This window comes from Pieris brassicae, chromosome 3 (assembly GCF_905147105.1).
Source record: "Pieris brassicae chromosome 3, ilPieBrab1.1, whole genome shotgun sequence".
Lineage (NCBI taxonomy): Eukaryota > Metazoa > Arthropoda > Insecta > Lepidoptera > Pieridae > Pieris > Pieris brassicae.
This window is the reverse complement of record NC_059667.1, coordinates 21,359,281-21,378,676: the sequence shown is the minus strand read 5'-3', so window position 1 is coordinate 21,378,676 and position 19,396 is coordinate 21,359,281. Positions and strand designations below refer to the sequence as shown.

The 19,396-nt window shown below is 32.4% G+C and overlaps 3 protein-coding genes across 3 annotated transcripts; 2 read left to right on the top strand and 1 right to left on the bottom strand.

The window, feature by feature from the left end:
- Positions 1–232: 232 nt before the first annotated feature.
- On the bottom strand, positions 233–6,267 carry LOC123707626 (flap endonuclease 1). Its single transcript, XM_045657855.1, has 8 exons — positions 6,096–6,267; positions 5,940–6,005; positions 5,437–5,640; positions 5,122–5,267; positions 4,744–4,911; positions 3,815–4,033; positions 3,029–3,178; positions 233–753 (listed from the first exon to the last, which is right to left on the bottom strand). The coding sequence occupies exons 1-8, from the start codon at positions 6,175–6,177 to the stop codon at positions 649–651; spliced, it is 1,140 nt and encodes a 379-aa protein (XP_045513811.1). The 5' UTR covers positions 6,178–6,267; the 3' UTR covers positions 233–648.
- A 65-nt stretch (positions 6,268–6,332) lies between these two features.
- On the top strand, positions 6,333–9,038 carry LOC123707018 (plasminogen receptor (KT)). Its single transcript, XM_045656762.1, has 5 exons — positions 6,333–6,424; positions 6,492–6,677; positions 6,850–6,980; positions 7,484–7,593; positions 8,029–9,038. Exons 2-5 carry the CDS (start codon positions 6,597–6,599, stop codon positions 8,160–8,162), a joined length of 456 nt encoding a protein of 151 aa, XP_045512718.1. The 5' UTR covers positions 6,333–6,424; positions 6,492–6,596; the 3' UTR covers positions 8,163–9,038.
- Positions 9,039–9,936: 898 nt separating this feature from the next.
- On the top strand, positions 9,937–18,934 carry LOC123707640 (extracellular signal-regulated kinase 2). Its single transcript, XM_045657875.1, has 9 exons — positions 9,937–10,077; positions 10,226–10,547; positions 11,833–12,039; positions 12,720–12,860; positions 13,612–13,751; positions 14,608–14,806; positions 15,261–15,419; positions 16,086–16,261; positions 17,180–18,934. Exons 2-9 carry the CDS (start codon positions 10,240–10,242, stop codon positions 17,464–17,466), a joined length of 1,617 nt encoding a protein of 538 aa, XP_045513831.1. The 5' UTR covers positions 9,937–10,077; positions 10,226–10,239; the 3' UTR covers positions 17,467–18,934.
- The last annotated feature ends 462 nt before the right edge of the window (positions 18,935–19,396 follow it).

The window sequence follows — 19,396 nt, the reverse complement described above, 5'->3', positions numbered from 1 at the left end:
ACCCAAAGGGACGATACTCAACCAATATCTGGCCGGCTTGAAGCCCTCAGTGGCTCAGTTAAAAAGCTCAATATATCTTTAGCCGCTTTCGGGCGTTAGTGTATGTTTTAATTTATAATTAATAAATATCATTAAAATCTTTTTAGTATTGATATGATTTAAAAAAATGTACTATGGGAACCTCTTAGGCCCCTCGCCCTAGATCCGCCAATACAAGTTAAGGACAATAAAAGACCATTTAGAAAAAATCTTATTTATTACAATCATTTACATTACCGGAATGCGAAACTTAAGCGTCAAACATTTTTAGTCTTTTCGGGGATTTAAATATCCCTTTTATTCATAAATGTCTATTTGCACTCTTAACAAAGTCTTCCGTCTCTTTCTATCAAATTGTGTTTAGTCTATGAAAAGTGACATTAGCACTTAAACGAAATGGAGGCAAAGTTTTGAACCTTTATAAAATAACTCAATTATTTTTTAATGAAAATATGTTTTAGTAGATAGAGACGGAGGAGTTATTGAAAAGAGTACAATTAGACTGATTTCGTTTTATGAATTGGTTTTTTTAAGGTTAAAGTAAGTGTTTTATTTCAGTTTTTTATTATTATCCTATATTCATAATTAGTTCACAGATTATAATGAGATTTATTTTGGCTTCCTTCCCCGTCCGCCACCAGTTTTTGCTTTTTTATTTGCTTTATTCTTCTCTTCTTCAGCTTTACGTTTTGGGTTTGGTGTCGTTGATAGTACCTGTTGACATATATTTCTTTAAATTAAATTTTGTACTAGTCTGATTTCCTATACCATGCAACTCTTAAAAACTCTGATATATTAAGATATCGAATCGAAGAAATATTAAAATCATCATTGATCAAGACTAGTGAGAGAAAATAATGTCCAGTTGGGGTTTTACAGAAACACCGTTAAAACAGTTCGAAATTATTAAATTATCTATTTATAAGTTTTAGTATTTACTAGAGCAGTGTTGGCCTTGTGGCTTTAGCGTGCTCTCATCCCTGAGGTCGAAGGTTCGATCCCCGGCTGTGCACCAATGGGTTTTTTTCTATGTGCGCATTTAACATGAAGGAAAACATCGTGAGGAAACCGGCTTGCCTTAGACCAAAAATGTCGACGGCGTGTGTCAGGCACAGAAGGCTGATCACCTACTTGCCTATTCGATTAACAAATGATCATGAAACAGATACAGAAATCTGAGGCCCAGACCTAAAAAGGTTGTAGCGCTATTGATTGTTTTTGTATTAACTAATGCTTAAACATTTATTTATAACTAGATGAACTTCGTTTCACTGAAATATATTTGTGTCAATACATTTTTAAAACAGACCAAAGACAACCTCAAACTACAGCCATGAATGAATGAATGAATGCCTTTATTTTTTAAAAGACAGGAACACAATAGGAACATGTTATTGGAAAATTTAATTTTCGTTTTTAGTATTTTTCTTTACTTATTAATTATATTTCCCATCATATATTAATATAACCTTCACAGCATTTATATATATATATATATATATATAGATAGTCTATGATATTTTGTTAAATTTTAGCAAAGAAATTAAGTCTAAATAAAAGTAACTCGTTCGTATTTATTAAATCTTTTCAACGATTGAAAACTAAACTATTATATTGGTTTTCCTATACTAGATATATAGGTACAATAACACTTCAGTAAACAGAAAAACAATGGAAGGCAAGAGGTACTCGCAAATACAGATCTTTGCCAGTGGTCACATTCCTGAAAACACCAAAGAAGAAGTTCCAAAGAAATAGGAGTCAATATCATCTAATTGAAAACAATTCGGTCGGTCAGCGCTGAGTCCAAGTCAGTCAGTCGTCTTTAAATATTGACGCTGAATTTACGAATCAAATCTCGTTACTGATAAATCAAAATTTATCAGTAACGAGATAGAAGAAAATAAGCTTGTTGCCGAACAATGGTGAAGATCGCTATGCACATTATTAATTTGGGAGTACTGTAGATCACATTGTTGTTACACTTATTGTAGTAAAATTTGTCACTAAGGAAACTTGCTTTACCTTGAAAAACCCATCAAGCCGTCCAAGTCAGTCAGTCGTCTTTAAATATTGACGCTGAATTTACGAATCAAATCTCGTTACTGATAAATCAAAATTTATCAGTTACGAGATAGAAGAAAATAAGCTTGTTGCCGAACAATGGTGAAGATCGCTATGCACATTATTAATTTGGGAGTACTGTAGATCACATTGTTGTTACACTTATTGTAGTAAAATTTGTCACTAAGGAAACTTGCTTTACCTTGAAAAACCCATCAAGCCGTCCAAGTCAGTCAGTCGTCTTTAAATATTGACGCTGAATTTACGAATCAAATCTCGTTACTGATAAATCAAAATTTATCAGTAACGAGATAGAAGAAAATAAGCTTGTTGCCGAACAATGGTGAAGATCGCTATGCACATTATTAATTTGGGAGTACTGTAGATCACATTGTTGTTACACTTATTGTAGTAAAATTTGTCACTAAGGAAACTTGCTTTACCTTGAAAAACCCATCAAGCCGTCCAAGTCAGTCAGTCGTCTTTAAATATTGACGCTGAATTTACGAATCAAATCTCGTTACTGATAAATCAAAATTTATCAGTTACGAGATAGAAGAAAATAAGCTTGTTGCCGAACAATGGTGAAGATCGCTATGCACATTATTAATTTGGGAGTACTGTAGATCACATTGTTGTTACACTTATTGTAGTAAAATTTGTCACTAAGGAAACTTGCTTTACCTTGAAAAACCCATCAAGCCGTCCAAGTCAGTCAGTCGTCTTTAAATATTGACGCTGAATTTACGAATCAAATCTCGTTACTGATAAATCAAAATTTATCAGTTACGAGATAGAAGAAAATAAGCTTGTTGCCGAACAATGGTGAAGATCGCTATGCACATTATTAATTTGGGAGTACTGTAGATCACATTGTTGTTACACTTATTGTAGTAAAATTTGTCACTAAGGAAACTTGCTTTACCTTGAAAAACCCATCAAGCCGTCCCTGTGTTGTGCCAGTTCTGGCTTTGAACAATTTCTTGACGCCATTTCTGACTCTTTCCTCATTGAATTGTTTGTCTCCACATAGAAACTTAACTAGGCCTTCTTCGTCTGGGTCACTCCATTTTAACTGAAATATTTGTAAGACTTCGCCTCATCAGTGTCATGAATAGTTATTAATTTTTTTAATATTCATCCAGTGGCGCTACAACCCTATTACATATCAGCCTTTTGAACAAGTTTTAATATTTATTTAGTTCTCTTGTATTGATAATTTAAATAGGAATGTGAAAATCGTCTTTCTATTCAAGATTAAAAAAAATTGGATATAATTGAAAAATGAAGCATCGATACGCCTTTTTGACGATAATCTTATAGAAATGTCGTCAATACCAACGCTTATTGAATTAAAATTAAATTAAGGTAAAATATATCAAGTTTAGTTAAAATTAAAATACAATAAAAAACTGTTAATAGCTAAAATTAACATCGATAAGATTTTTGTAATTCTGTATTTTATTTAATTTGATACTGAAAACATACTTCGCGGGGACAAAGCGGGTGAGAGAGACAACAAATTGAATAAAACGAGGGGATTCCCCGGCCATGGAGTCTGTGCCTCGGTTGCAACGAATCTCGTTTAAACGCACATCTTGCGTTGACATTACTTTTTTTAAAGCGAGAAATTTGAAAATTATCGTTGTGTCGGCAAATCCAAAGTATCGACTATATATCGGTATGGGATACATCTCTAGTAAAAATATACCTCAATTTTATCAGCATCAGTAACCTCGGGCTCCAAAAACAATCGTCTCGCATCCAAATAATCCCAGTTCTCTGGTGGTTGATATTTGTTCAAATCAATATTTCTTAAAACATCTTCGAGACACCGATGTTGCTTTATAAGATCAATGGCCCGTTTCGGGCCTATTCCCCTTATGGACCCACAGTAGTCACATCCAAGGAGTATGCAAAGGTCGATAAACTGAAAAATATTTCAACCCTAGTTATGTGGCCTAACATTAGTTAAGTTACATATATTTCAGTTTATAATTAGAAGCGCAAACTTAATGTTAGCAATCATCGCAGACTTGAAGCCAATATGAGCCTCTTAATATTTTCCGCACTCATAAATTGTAACATAACATTCTAATTTCCAATAATGTGCAATAGGTCAACTACACTTATATTCTTTATAGTTAATATAGATTGAAGAACCCTTCAATATTTCAAGTTAGTTTTTTGTTAAACCAGCATCGCAACCCCACTACCTCTAATTATATGTTAGTTATATACTCATGTTTGAAACAATTAAAGACAGTTGACACACAGCTTTAAACAACAATAACATCCCTTCAACAGCTGCCAACAAACGAAGTCCCTTTGAGAAACTATTTTGCATGTAAAATCATTGAATCAACCTAATTCTAAATTAATATTTAAAGACAGTTTATGTATCTGAAACATTCATGAGTTTTCATTTTGTTTAAAGGCACTTCCGCCAAAATACTAAACACACCAAAAAACTTCTTTGTCTACAAACAAAACAAATAATTATGTCATAGAAATGTACGCTAGAACATCCTAGATGCTATGGGTTAGGTATATGTTACAGCAGTAAGTTAACTAGTAAATTTAATATTTTTTTATAAATTATAACATGTTCTTGAAAGTGAATTAGTGTTATTATAATACCTCTTTATGATTAAGCTCCAATCCATTCAAAACTTGATCCAGATGGAATTCTTGAACTGGCATTTTGCGGGCTTCAGAAAAAGTCAAGTGTCGAAGTAGGACATTAGTGCCAAACGTAAGGGCATCCATATCCTCTGTTGCAACCGCAAACACTTTTCCTGCTTTTACCTAAAATAATTTTGTATAAAATATAAATAATGATATACATATATTAAAGCAATTTTGTTATGTTATTTGCGGGACTCAAAAAATTTAAGTGCTTTACAGCAATCATGTCCGCAAGTCTCTTGAAGTGAGGTTTGTAATATTAAATCAAATGTTTCAAACAGTAATGAGCTCTTGTTTTATAATCAATATTTTCTGACAAATAACACTTACCAATGCTGCACATTGTGCTTCAGCCTCACAAGGTGCTTCAACAACAGGCACTCCCATTAATTTCAAAAGCTCACGAGCTTCCTCTCCATGCTGTTTAGTTACTTTCACAAGTCGTCTGTTAAACTTTTCCATCGAGGCCTGGTCTCCTATGGATGAGTATATTATCATGTATAAGTATACTTTCCTACTATCATTTACAACTATTTCTGCATGTGATGAATGTGACATGATAGAAACAAATTACAGTTTTTTACTTAAGTAATGGGGCTAAATCAGCAAAAAAAATTATGATGTTGTCTATTGAAAAGAAAGTACCTGCTTCTGTGGCTTTTTGCAATTCCTTCTCAGCTTCCTCTCGTCGCTCTGCTCTCTTATTTAGCTGGTGTGATTTCATCTCAGGAGGCTTGCCATCAAAGACATAGACTGGCTTAAGTCCATTTTCCACTAGCCTTATTGTTCGGTAAAAGGTACCCATCAAGTGTGAAGTAGTCTCACCATCCACGGAGGTAAGTTGTGCCCCTTGAAGTATTTATCATTCAAAATAAATGTAACTGTATAGATTCTAGATTTATTCCAGAAATAAGAAATAAATTTTATAACAAGTATGAATAAAAATTTGTCAAAAACTGATAGAGTTCAGTGATTCTAAGTTAAAATGTTTTTAATATAAGTTGATAAATTTATATAATTTTATGTGTACAGGTTATCAGAAAAAGAAGTTTATACAATCTTTACTCTTAGGTGAGCTTTTAAGGTACCATTAGAAAGCTTATTGCTGTCATTCTGGCTACAAATTACATTTACTAAGTGTAGCTTACCTTCACTTCTAACGGCTATTAAAAACTGATATAAACTCATAGATGCATCGATAGCGACTTTTCTACCTAAAACAACACAAATTGTATTCGGTTTAATTCATGATTAAAATTTTTAAATTTAAAATCTTAGATAACATACGAGAAGGTATTCCATACCAAAGTAATTCTTAATTTCCATTTCTTTAACTGCTTGTGGAGCAATATCTGCGATTAACTTTGATAAACCTATAATACCCATCGTTTATTATAAATTATTTCCGGCTTTAGAAATTGAAATTACTGGAAATAAAAATAAGGTAAAACACATTAATGTGGAAATGGCGCCAAATCTGACAACTGTGTAGTGAGAACTGTCAACGTAAAGACGTTAACAAAGGTTAAGTGGCATTACTTTTGACAATAATCTAATGAATGTTAAATTTGTAGGGTGCCAGCACTCAGCAGTAAACATTTCCGAATTTTCAATAAAATTATCAATGAAATAGGTAAACGAATATTACAACTTTGAAGGTATAAGTGGATTCAGAAACACTAAAAACTGTTTTGTTTTAGATCCACAGCAGTAGGTTCTCAAAGTGCTCTTCTCAGAAACGAGTTCCTTTAAACATTTTATTTTAAAAAAGGAACAGTCATTTTTTAGTCTTTCTACTTGTAAAGATGGGCAACTTTATTTCAATAAACTTGGAAGATCATTATAAAAAGAATGAAAAGTTCTTACAGAGCCTCAATGAGATAGCGGTATGTATAAATTACTGTAATTATTTTTTTTCTTATATTAATTGTATATGTATACCTAGATAACATAATATAAAATGCTATGGACAGTATTATTTAAATAATTGTTCTTTAGCATAATAGTTTTTTTTTTAAATATTGTTTTTCCATATACCAGTAATATTATACTTTGCAGATTGAAAGGCAAATTCAGATGCAAAATCAAATGGCAGATCGGCAGAGAGCTACAGCTGTAGCTAAAAGTAGAGACCTATTTTTGTGGATTACTACCTTTAATATAACTGCAACAGCAGGCCTATTTACAGGGTAAGTATATAGAAAAACAATACTCAATTCTTTATCCCTCTAATTATTGTCTGATAACCGTTAATTTTTTTTTAAAGCTATAATAAAATAAACATTTTAATGTACACAATGGTGTAAACTAAATATAAGTTGCCTCTTTTATGTAACTCAACATATCAAGTGATTCTTAGCAATTCTGCTGATTGTGAGAGACTTGATGAAATGATGATATATAATTACATTTATGTGTAGTACTAAAAAGAAATAGTACTAACAATAAAATTAGTAATTTACTTATTTCATCTATACCAAAGTACTTGTTATGTATTAATGATTTTTTTTCAAAGAATTATTTATATGTAAATAATACTTTGTCTTCAATGCATAAAGTATTTGCTTATGATTCTTAACATAGTTAATTTCTTTAGTAATTAGATGAATCCCAATCTTATCAGTAAACTGTGCCTTGGTTACGCATCTTATATGAAAACTACAAATTTTTGCTTACTTTGAACTTGTTTCAGGTTCAGAAGAACTAAGAGAGCCTACTTTTTGATTCCATTAATTCCACTTACATTTGTTAACTTATACTACTGGGATCTTGCATATGGCAACAAGTTACATAGAATCAGGAGTATGTACTTTTAATAATAAGGTTTTGTTAATAGAAATTTATTTCAAATTCGATTTTATTACAGAGTTGTCATTAAATGGAGAGAAGAAAAATCATAAAAAGAAAAACTTTATTTCAGACTAATGTTAATAGTTTGTAAAAGCTGAAAAAGATTTTCATGCCTTAGGGAGATCATAGTTAAATCTAGTATTGTTACATAGAGTTAACACTGTCTTAAGATTTTTGATTAAGGCAGATTTTGTAGATAGGTCTATTATTTCTCTATCGGGAGTTTATTTCATAACCAGACTTCTGTCTTAATTATTTAGCAGTTGTCACTTTTATTTGTTTATGAAGTGTGACTATCGTAATACAGACTACACATTCAAATATGGCTATATGAGGAATATTGATTATGTATAATTGCCTAGTGAATTCATATGATAATTTTTTCAGTGGAAGCTGAACATGTAATGACCCATGAGATAGACATGTTAAAAGTCCCATGCGGTCTACCAACACCATCATCCATTGACCAGGGTCGTATGGTTGAAGAGGAGACTAAGAAAATTCATCCACCAATGCCGTAAAATAACTGCGAGTGTGCCTTTGCAGCTTCTATAAATGATAGAGACCAGTATTAGTTGTCTTTAAGGAACATTGCCAATTTAATTATTTGTTGTGATTCAAAGTTGGCTAAGCATTCCTACCAAAATTAGTTGCATTTAAAAAAAATATGTTGCCAATATAGTGTGAAAATAGATTTAAGACTACAAAACATTGTGTTTAGTAGAATTCACTTTAGCGCAAAACAAATATCTTAATGCGTTATCAATTAAATTCGACTTATGACACTATGTTTAAGTATTCGATGTCAAAACTAAAATGAAAACTAATGTTTATAACATCAATGCAATGATGCTGAGAGCTAAAGTTCACTATAATTTATTTAAAAGTGATATTAATATAAAAGTAAAAGTTTTAATATAACTTACAAAATGTAAAGTGGAGGATAAAATTGTGATGTGACGTGAGACGAAAAGTTCAGAAGAAAACCGTGTGTCAGATTGAGATAAAACAAACTGACGCCTTCCGACTTGCAGTTCTCACCCTCTAAAATCCTAACATGACTTTCTTCTTACCGATAGGTAATAAATACTAATTTGGATCTCAGTTAAATTTAAAAGTCTATTAGAAGTATTAAGAATTGCGAATATCTTCATTGAATCTAAGTGTCTTTGGAATTATATAAATCAATCTTAAAGTGTTCTAATAAATCTTAATATTTATCGTTAACTCTTTTAGCTAGTGATTATTAATAACGAAGGTATTTCAAGGCGCGATCGAAGCGGTATTTAAAAAAAATATATTATTTTTAGTATGTATTTTTCTTAGACGCTATTTTTGTATTTTTTTTTAATGAGTCTTACTCGTTTAATTATGTTAAATGTTATTAATTATAGTTTTGTGAAGTATTTTTTTTTACTCTTAACCAAACAAAAAGTTAAAATATGTATTTAAAAAATCTTTTCGTATTGTGTACAATGTATAAAAAAATCGTATCTTTCTGTCAATTTTGTTAACTCTAATAGAAAAATAAAGATTTTATAAATAAAAGTCTAAGTTGTTACCAAGTGGGTAAATTTTACAGAAATTTATTATTTTGTACTTGTTTCACAAAATTACTCACAATTTTTTATTACCTGAATTATCGTAAAATCTAATTACAATGTTTTTCTTATAAGCTCTATAATTTATTAATCGTTGGTTTCCTAGTTGTGATTTTTTCAATTTTATATGTTAAGTATATGAATTGTTTACTGTGATGTCATTACTTAAGTGTTCAGTTAAATGTTAAGTATAATGTTTTTTTATATATTTATTACTGTTATACTAATCACCGTTTCGAAGTGTTTCGAATAAAGTAATTCCTGTTAGAAAGTATTATAATAACAATATCTTTATGAATCTTTATAAAATTAAATAAACAGAGTGCTCGAAGTTGGTGAATTCAAATTGTGTACTATTTAAAAACTGTTATAAATAAATTATTATCTACGCATTAATATTTATTTTCATTACCTAACCAATTCTATCGAATTGTAATAAATTATTTACGTTATTTATTACGGTTAAATCAAACCATCATATTAACAATTAATAAAACAAAGTTAAACAATACGTTTAAATTCTTAGATTGTTGAAATATGCCTTGGTTGCCCTCGAATAAAGAGGGCTCTTTGACCTTAATAAATTAATGCATAATAGCTAACAAATAAAATCGATAATTTTCAATCGATTATACAAACTGTCACTATGGTCATGTGACCTACACAAAAGTTGTCAATTGCGTTGCCATGGAAACGGGCGTGTTGTTTAGCCGCTGTAAACAAATGAATTTCGGCCAGTCAAACATGAAATGTGATTTTACAATTTCTTTAAAATATAATTGAATTTGATAATTTTTAAATATGTATATGGATAGTTTTAACTTCTCTTACGCACGTAAGTGTCTTTATTAGTAAATATTATGTATTGTTATTATATCTTTGGTTGCTTAGAACTTTAAATGTAAATGAGCTCTTGCCTCAATTATCGTAACGATTGCGTTTTGGCAAATCATGAATATTAAGTCCGATCATTTTGTGTTTAGTTTAGAAGTAGAAAATGAGTCAAAACCAAGCAAAGAAGGATGAACATAAAAAGAAAGATGAAAAGAAAAGTCCAGAAGAAAACATGTCAGAGATCGATGAACACATTCTCAAGAGGTTTGATGTAAAGAAAAGACTGGGCAAAGGTGCTTACGGCATAGTCTGGAAAGCCATTGATAAAAAGAGCAAAGATGTCGTGGCCATTAAAAAGATATTCGACGCATTCAGGAACCAAACAGATGCCCAGAGGACCTTTAGAGAGATTATATTTCTACAATCGTTCCGGAACCACCCAAATATTGTCAAGCTTCACAGTATACACAGGTAATTTACATAATCTCTTCTAGCCTCTACAATTTTCATATCCTAGAATATATTTAGAATCTAACAAATTCGTTGCAATTACACGTAAAATAATTTTTGGGTTTGATTTTTGAGCACAAAGTTAAAACCAAACCATCCAGTTCGCAGCCTCCAACCATTAGTGGGCATGTATAAGTTGGTAGGAGAAGAGAGAGAAAGTTTGTTGCAGACTCATATCTGTAAAACAATAGAGAACGTTAAATTTTTTTGACTTCTATCCAAAAACAGTTTGGACTCCAAATTTGCCGCGTGAAAAATATGCGGCCATACGCTTCAGCCTAACCAGCCTGTTGGTGATCCGCCACTGCTTTTTTGAAATTATATACAATATTTTTATAATAATAATAATTTATTAATTAAAGCGGACAATCATAAGTCCATTTATTTATTATTGTGTTAGTTACAATTTTGTCCTAAATAAAACTACATACAGTCCATTGCAATGTTGTATGTAAGGACGATCCGGCCTTACTGTTATTACCGCCAGGATGCTGTTAAAGCTTCCCGGCACGGCCTTACCAGAGATGCAGCTCGCTTGGAGATCGTGGCGTAAAACAGTCCACACCTGCACAACCATAAACCAAACATCATAGATGCACTGTAAATAGTACTTACCAGAGTCGATATAATACCTGGGATTGGCTACAGATACATGGGTTGTAATAATATTTTCTGAATAGGCAAGTTGTTATATCTTCTGTGCCTGACACACAGTGTGCCTGCCATCAAGTTTTGGGTCTAAGGCATACCTACCTCACGATGTTTTTTAATTACCGTCACTGATTTTACTCTAGTAGAGGGTAGCTTCGTTTATTTTGACTTTTGGGCTATACCCATCTTTATTGATGATGCCTGGTTTAGGTATTTACTAAACTTTTAACCGGGTAGGGTCGCCTATGTTTTATTTTATCTACTATCGTTTTTTATATGTTATAGTCTCTTTGACTCACGATTTTGACATTTTGATACATACGTTTATCTCCCCACCAAAATTATAAAAAAAAAGTCTGAGGTATTTGTTTACCATATCGTGATACATAATATTATAGTTTTATTTTTTTATATTTATTACAGCTTAATAAATCTATACGAAATGTTTGGTTAATAATTCTTAATATTATATTTGTGTTGAATTGGCATCTTTACAGCTCTGTCATGCTGTGAATGCACAAAAAGTATTCTGGCTTTGATGTGTTTTTTCTTCTGTTTTAAATTTTTACCATCTTTAATAAATTTTATCTTTCAGGGCTGCTAATAACCGAGATATATACCTTGGATTCGAATACATGGAAACTGATTTACATAATGTGATCAAACGGGGAAACATTCTCAAGGACATACATAAACGATATATTATGTACCAAATGCTGAAGGCCACGAAGTATATACATTCCGGAAATGTCATACATAGGGACCAGAAACCGAGCAATGTCCTCATTGATAGCGCTTGCAGGTATTTTTTATATCTAAAGTAAGTAAGTTAGTGTCGCGGAGAAATGACCGCACAAGTTAGAAATACTAAAAAATGGCGTTAGCCGAGTTCTGCGCGTCTAACGACACCTTTCAACTTACGTACTGTTAACTATAAAGCGATTGTCTAATTTTTTTTGAATAAATATTTTTACGGTACGAATGTAGTTGTCCACATGTTGAGTTGTTTTTATCTGGGTTAGAATGACTAAATAAAACAATCTAATGAATCTTCAGCCTCTAGATAGGTAATTGCTTTAAGAGGCCGGCAACGCATTTACGAGACTTCTGGCAATGTGAGTGTTCATGGGCGGTATCACTTAACATCAGGTTCCTCCTGCCCGTTCCTGAGGAGCCTCCAGCCCGATTGCCTCCTATTACATAAAAAAATGTTTTGCCTGTGTGTTTTCTTAGTCTACTGCCAAGTTCTGTATACTTGTAAGCATGTAAACGTTGAAACGTCGACTTGTTTCTGTATTAACATAATAGGCAGAGAAGTAACAATAAAGGGTGAATAAATAAAGCCGGTGAACCTTACACTTGCTCTTGTTTAAAATAATTAGTGATTATATCAAAAAATGTTAACATAATCACAGTGCGGAATGAACCTCACATACTAAAGATATTAAATCGCTCTAACTATTAAAATGATTTCATGTTTAGGGTAAAGCTAGCTGACTTCGGGCTAGCAAGGTCGGTATCCTCAATATACTCTGGTGGAGAAGAAGGCGCTGATCCTTGCTTGACCGATTACGTCGCAACAAGGTGGTACAGAGCACCTGAAATACTCATAGCTAGTAAGAAGTAAGTGCTGATGAACTGTTATATATATGTTAAATATTTTGGAAATAAATTTCCTATGTACATAGAGATTTTATATGTATTTATTTATAAAGATTGCCAACGCTCGGCACACTGATACAAGGCTCGGCACACGGCACATTTGTACAAGAAAAATAGAATACAATTTTGAATGTTTGGCAAACAACATATACGAAACTATGAGCAACTATAAATATCATCATATCCAAATATCTAGCTCTCGGAATGTTCTATCTGGATATATATAGACTTTTAAAATTGGTCTAGTAGTGTTTGAATATATACATACATACCAAAATACAAATCAAATGTGTTATTTGTATTTTGGTATGTATGTGTATTATGTTGCGAGAGTTTGAGAAGCAATCTTTCTTCAAAAGTAGTGTTGGATTGCATAGGATTTTTGTAGAACTTGTTTATTTGTTATGTGGCTTAACCTTAACTTTTAATTAAGAGCGCGCATTTGGCTAGCAAAATTCATGATTACACCCAAAAGCTGTTTATATAATTAACTATAATTAAATATAATAATTAGACAAAATTGGAGGTGATTTTGTATTTTTTTGTATCGAGGATTTAGTATCGTATTTTGTTTTTAATTAGAGTGCAATTATAGTGAAGGATCAATACATATTTATCGTTTTTAATTCAAGCATCACATAGACAAAATCAAATCTAGCTTAGCTTTTGAGAATTCTGTCACTCTGAGTACTACTGTAAATGTTAATTTTAGTTACACAAAGGGCATTGATATGTGGTCCTTGGGATGTATCTTGGGGGAGATGTTAACTGGATCCCCCCTCTTCCCGGGAACCTCGACCGTGAATCAGATAGAAAGGATCATGGCTGCTCTGCCCAGACCCTCGTCAGAAGGTGAGTGGGTATTTTATTCAGTCAGATCCAAAAGATTTTCTCTTCTTTTTTGTCAATAAGTAATTGTAGGAGTGCCTTTTTCTGCGCTGTATTTATTTTATACTATTTAGACTCTCTTGAACTTATCATACCTATAATGTAAATAAAATGTGGAACTGCAAGTTTTATTTACTTACTAGCGGACCCGACAGACGTCCTGTACATCATAAAGACAAAATTTCATGTTTAAAAAACAAACAAATTGTAACATTTGAATTTTCGAATCCATTTAAACACTCATCAAAATCGGTCCATCCATTTATTGCATTACGGCTTTGTCGGGAAAGATTCGATCGTTTGTGGCATTGTTAATGATAATATCACCACGATAAGCTAATAGAAACTTGAAATAAACAAAACAACTTCAAAAGTTATATTTATCAAACTTTCAATCATACTTAACTATAAATAACATTACTTTCAGCTGTCAGTTTCGTTTTAACGAATCATTTGATGTTTTGACAGTTTTTTTTTAGTTTTTCTGTTTGTTGCGTTTTGTTATACCACTTTTTATGTCACGTCCCACGGAGGCAGGATAAACATCATATGTTCGTCTCCTGGTTCTATGCGACCTCCTCATCAATTTTCAAAATCGGTTCAGCCGTTCTTGAGTTATAAGTAGTATAACTAACATGACTTTCTTATATATACATAGATTAATCTGATTCATGTGGAAACATAATCTAGACAGGGTTTTTGTCCACCAGGATGTCAAAATAAATAGATAAAATTGAATTATTTAAGTTTTAAGAGGTGCTTATGACAATAATCTCCTGGTAGCGGTTGAAACTTGTATTAATAAAATTATATGTTGTAGATATTGCAGCGGTTTGTACTGGCTACGGCTCTTCCTTAATCAAAGAGCAAGCGATAGGCAAAGGCGCAGGATCATCACTGACATCACTACTGTCATGTGCCCCTCGAGATGCAGCAGACTTGGTTCAAAGACTGCTAGTTTTCAACCCTGCTAAGAGATTGAGCGCAGAACGGGCTTTACATCACGAATATGTATCTAAGTGAGTGAAGAAAAAATAATCTATAAAGGGATTGTTTATTTGATATAATATTTGTTAATATTGTGATAGAGATTGTGTTAAAACCACACACAGTTCTCAGATTTCTTTATTTGGTTCATGATTATTTGTCAATCTAATAGGCAAGTAGGTCTCCTGTGCCTGACACACGCCGTCAACATTTTGGGTCTTAGGCAAGCGGTTTCCTCAAGATGTTTTCCCTTACTGTTCGAGCGAATGATAAATGCCCACATAGATGGAAAGGACAGCACAGTTGGTGCACAGCCGGGGATCTAACCTACGACCTAAGGGATGAGAGTCGCACGCTGAAGCCAACACTGCTGTAAAATTAAGAAATAATAATATAAATAGAGGAGGAGAAAAAATATGTATTTGACACTACTCAGATGAATAATACAGATAAGTTTTTGAAAACATAACGACTTTTAAAATTTAGATTCCACCGCGAACGTGACGAGCCATCTCTCCCGTCAGACGTGCTACTTCCCCTTCGGGATGACAAGCAGATGTCCGTCAATGATTACAGGAATAAACTGTACAGCATCATGGCCAAGGGTTTTCTAGGGAGCCCTCAGCTACGAAAGAGTCATTCGAGGTAGGTTAAAGTTGAAGTTTGTTTTATCTATGATCACACCCATAATCCCAGATTAAAGACTAACCTACTTATCTCCTTTCATCATAGCATTATGACAGTTTGACAGAGACGAAAGGGACTCAAGACGAGTTATTATAGTTGATTAAAGGAAAATCTATTTGTACATTTCCTAGGTAATAGAGATTTTCGTTTTCACTCTATATTAACTCTCTACTCTTGCTAAATGAATTTTCCTAATGAGATATTAAAGTGAGTGCGTCTGGCTATACTCTCAGGGCGTAACTGCGATGGTTTAGGTAATAACCACGCTTACACAGCAAACCAAGCCTGATTGAGCATAATGTACACTTGTACACTATATGTAAAATATTGCACTATACATTGATAACATACTGTTTGATATATTTTACCATAAACGTATTGTATTTTAGGAGAAGATTTAGAAACGAGTGCCTGAATCTCAATCTCATACCTTTATCCTTGTCAAACGTGTTGAATAAGGAGCGATAAAACTACTTTATCCTGATATTATAAAGAAAGAATTCTGTACTATTGAATATTAATTTCTAAAATATTAAAAGAACAATGTGCACGCGCGCGAAGGGTATTTTTACCGTATTAGAGTCTATAATAATAATAGATATATGTAATTGTTAATAATTTTAGTATCAAAACTCACGTTCATACGCCTGTGAAGTCTAAAAGTTTTCAAGATACTGAAGTAAGGCACAAGAAGCTAATTTCATCAGCGGAGCCCAAGCCTAGAACCAAGTCTAAAACTTTGGAACGACCGATCAAAGAATTTCGATCTTATCAAACAATTGCGGATAAGGAGAAATTGAGTTAGTATTTTTTGCAAATAGTAAGTATTGATAAAACATATAGAAATGTTTTGCTCGTGTTTAATGGGATAGTTGATATTGATGGACTGTTATCCATTAGAAAGATAAATAAACAATCATAAAACATATAAAGATATAACATATTTTTCAAAATAGTAAGGAAATTATATTGATTTATTATCATTACGTCTATAAAACTCCAACCTATTTAGGAACGTATTTACAAGAAAGTGTCTACTGCTAAACCAGTTCAAGTTTGGCTCAGCTCGTCTCAGTAATGTAGTTATTTTATTGAAGACTTTTTCCTAGCTATTAGGAATATTACTAGCGCTGTTGTACACTTCAGACGCGCTATTGTTGAACGAGCAAAGCAGTACATAATGTTTTCGTAGCTAAAATTCATTGTCGAGTTTGATGCTTCATATGATTAATTAAATTCTGATTTTTTTAATATCTATTAGGGTTAATAAATTTTCAATTTTGCTATATAGTAATACACTGAATTCTAGAGGTGAGTCGTACAGGGAACTCGGTAAAAGACTGACTTATTGTTAGGAGTGCTATGCGCAAACTACAAGTACTTAAAAAAACTAAATACTAAGACTAGTTTCACTAGTATTTACTATTTATATATGTGCATGTGATTCTCCAAAATATAGGAACAGATAATACCCATTAGGTATCTAGGTAATATAGGCTCTACAGAGAACAAAGTACTGAACGCACAAAACGATTAAAGATTGTGTTCCGTTTACACTTTTCTATTAAGTTCTTCAAAGTCAAAATATATAAAATTTTGATATTAGTAATTTTATTACGTATCTTAGTAATTAGTAGTGGACTGAATAGTCCATAATTCATCCATAGTCTATAGTTTCATTTATTATAAATCACCTTATGTAATTAAATTATTTGTAGTTAAACCAGTGAAAGCGACAAAACCGTTCGAACACGACTGGTTAGGCAACTGCCGAGGGGACTATCTCGAAGCAAAAGACAAAAAACCAATGAGTTTTACCACCAAGGAGTTCTTTCCGAATCGCCAGAGTCCTTCCGAGTCCAAAAGGAACGTACAGCAAAGGCGAAATTCCACCTCCTTCTCAACGATAACAATTGGGGACTCGGAGCTCAGTTTCGGTAAGAGTTCAAAACATGGAGTCATTACTGCGAGCGCGTTGATGGATCTTCGAACGAGCATACGATGAGAGCCACCAAACAGTGCTTTGATGTTATTATCTATACTTTCTTTTAGTTAACAATTCAGTTGATAATTTTATTGAAATTGGTTTGAGATGATTAACTGCCTTTTTAAGAAGCTCAATTTTTAACGTTTTTTTTTAAATTAGTGTATGTCGCTTTATCAATTATGTTTTAAAACTGTGCTTATACAAGAATTCCTCTTTTTTATTTAATATAGAAATCTTTATTCGCAGTGGCGGATTAAAGAATTTTCAATGTAAAGCATTTGAAGTTTATTCCGCCCTCGCCTCTACAATTATCATGTCCTAGATTATTTATTTATACAATCCAAAAATGTCGTTGAAATTGCACGTAAAATACTTTTTGGTTTTAAACCACCCACTTCGCAGCCATCAGCGACATCAGCTACCAGTAGTAGGACTGACATGTAAAAGTTGATAGGAGGAAAAGGGAAAAGGTGCATTTTTGTGCAATTTCACTTATCCAAATTGAGAGCTGAGGGCAAGGACAAGTAGGCTGGAACATTAGCTGTTTTACTCTAGCATATCGAAGTTTGCTACACCAAATGTACAATGACAAGTGACGTATGACTTCTGTCTGATCTGTAAAACATCAGAAAACGTCAAAATCTGTTTGATTTCAAAGAGGTAGCAAAAAAAATCGAACTCCAAATTTTTCCGCCAGCCTATCCAATTTTTTCATCATCCTAATGGTAAATTCGTGGTGACAGTTGACATATTAACGTTTCTGAACCGCCTTAATAAACAAAAGAATGGGTGTATAACTTTTGATTTTTTTGTATAGTGACTCCAATTTCGTTATAAATAGGAATGCGTTAGGTGGGGAAAGTTCTTAATTTAACTCAATTTAGTTGTTGTTCAGAAATCCGTTTCGATTATATGTTTTGATATTAAATACGGATATTTTTACATCGTTCTATTCAGAAGATCGGAATAAGTTTTAAACGGCTTACGACCATTTGATTGATAAAAATAATCTTGTTAACGTTAGATGTATGGAATTAGTTAATAATAGGACTATCGTGTGATAGGGACTATACTCGTAGTTTGCCGAAATGCATTCACTTGGACCAATATTATTGTAACACTGCCATACCGCAATAATATACCACTTAAATGATTCATAGACAACGATTGTCTATATTTAGTCTTCTCTCTATGATTGAAATAATCTATGTCTAATATTTTGCCATGTCATTTCAATGTATTATTTGTATATACTTGCGCCATGCAACCAAGTTGTGGATAGGAACGTTATTTAAACATTCCATATTACAATTGACAGAATCCTATCTGTCAAACTTTATGTAGATAATAGTTTACTAGTTAAAATTTGACTTTAGTTTGAATTTGAAATGAGGAATCCAGCAGTAATGTTTAAAAAATCATGCATATAAGACAAATTCTTGTTTAATTTCTATAGAATCTTAAGATGTTTAGATTTGCCGTTTGATACGTAATAAAATTTTAAATATTTGATTTGTTTTTTTTTGTGTAATGTTGGCTTAACTGTGCGACATAAGGTTGTGCTCTAGAAGCACGTCTGGAATTTTCTTTATTTGTGCATAACTAGCACTTGTTATGTTAAAGAAATCTGTTACAATGTAAAAAACACTACTATTAACAATATAAACTATGAACAGTAACACCAATAAAGAAAACAACATTAAAAAAAAAAAATAACGCATAAAAGTAATTTAACAAATAACTCGCAAATCTATAATTGATTGTAAATCAAAAGCACGCCAAACGTCTCCTAAAGGCGCCAACTGTATAGGCCGACATCTTTTCCGTTTCCGTTTAATTCATTCTTGTCTTAGAGCAGATATAATTAAAACACCCTCACGCTCTGCATGGTACAACTGGTACAAAACCTCGAAATACGATTATTGCTTTTGACACATTCTATTGCGAG

Excerpts from the sequence above, each read along its gene's own strand:
- LOC123707626 (XM_045657855.1), bottom strand. The coding sequence starts at position 6,177 with ATGGGTATTATAGGTTTATCAAAGTTAATCGCAGATATTGCTCCACAA. Across the intron at positions 6,006-6,095 it reads GGAAATTAAGAATTACTTTG|GTAGAAAAGTCGCTATCGAT; the intron begins GTATGGAATACC and ends GTGTTGTTTTAG. Across the intron at positions 5,268-5,436 it reads GCAAAAAGCCACAGAAGCAG|GAGACCAGGCCTCGATGGAA; the intron begins GTACTTTCTTTT and ends ACTCATCCATAG.
- LOC123707018 (XM_045656762.1), top strand. The coding sequence starts at position 6,597 with ATGGGCAACTTTATTTCAATAAACTTGGAAGATCATTATAAAAAGAAT. Across the intron at positions 6,981-7,483 it reads ACAGCAGGCCTATTTACAGG|GTTCAGAAGAACTAAGAGAG; the intron begins GTAAGTATATAG and ends AACTTGTTTCAG. Across the intron at positions 7,594-8,028 it reads CAAGTTACATAGAATCAGGA|TGGAAGCTGAACATGTAATG; the intron begins GTATGTACTTTT and ends TAATTTTTTCAG.
- LOC123707640 (XM_045657875.1), top strand. The coding sequence starts at position 10,240 with ATGAGTCAAAACCAAGCAAAGAAGGATGAACATAAAAAGAAAGATGAA. Across the intron at positions 12,861-13,611 it reads ATACTCATAGCTAGTAAGAA|TTACACAAAGGGCATTGATA; the intron begins GTAAGTGCTGAT and ends TGTTAATTTTAG. Across the intron at positions 16,262-17,179 it reads TGCGGATAAGGAGAAATTGA|TTAAACCAGTGAAAGCGACA; the intron begins GTTAGTATTTTT and ends AATTATTTGTAG.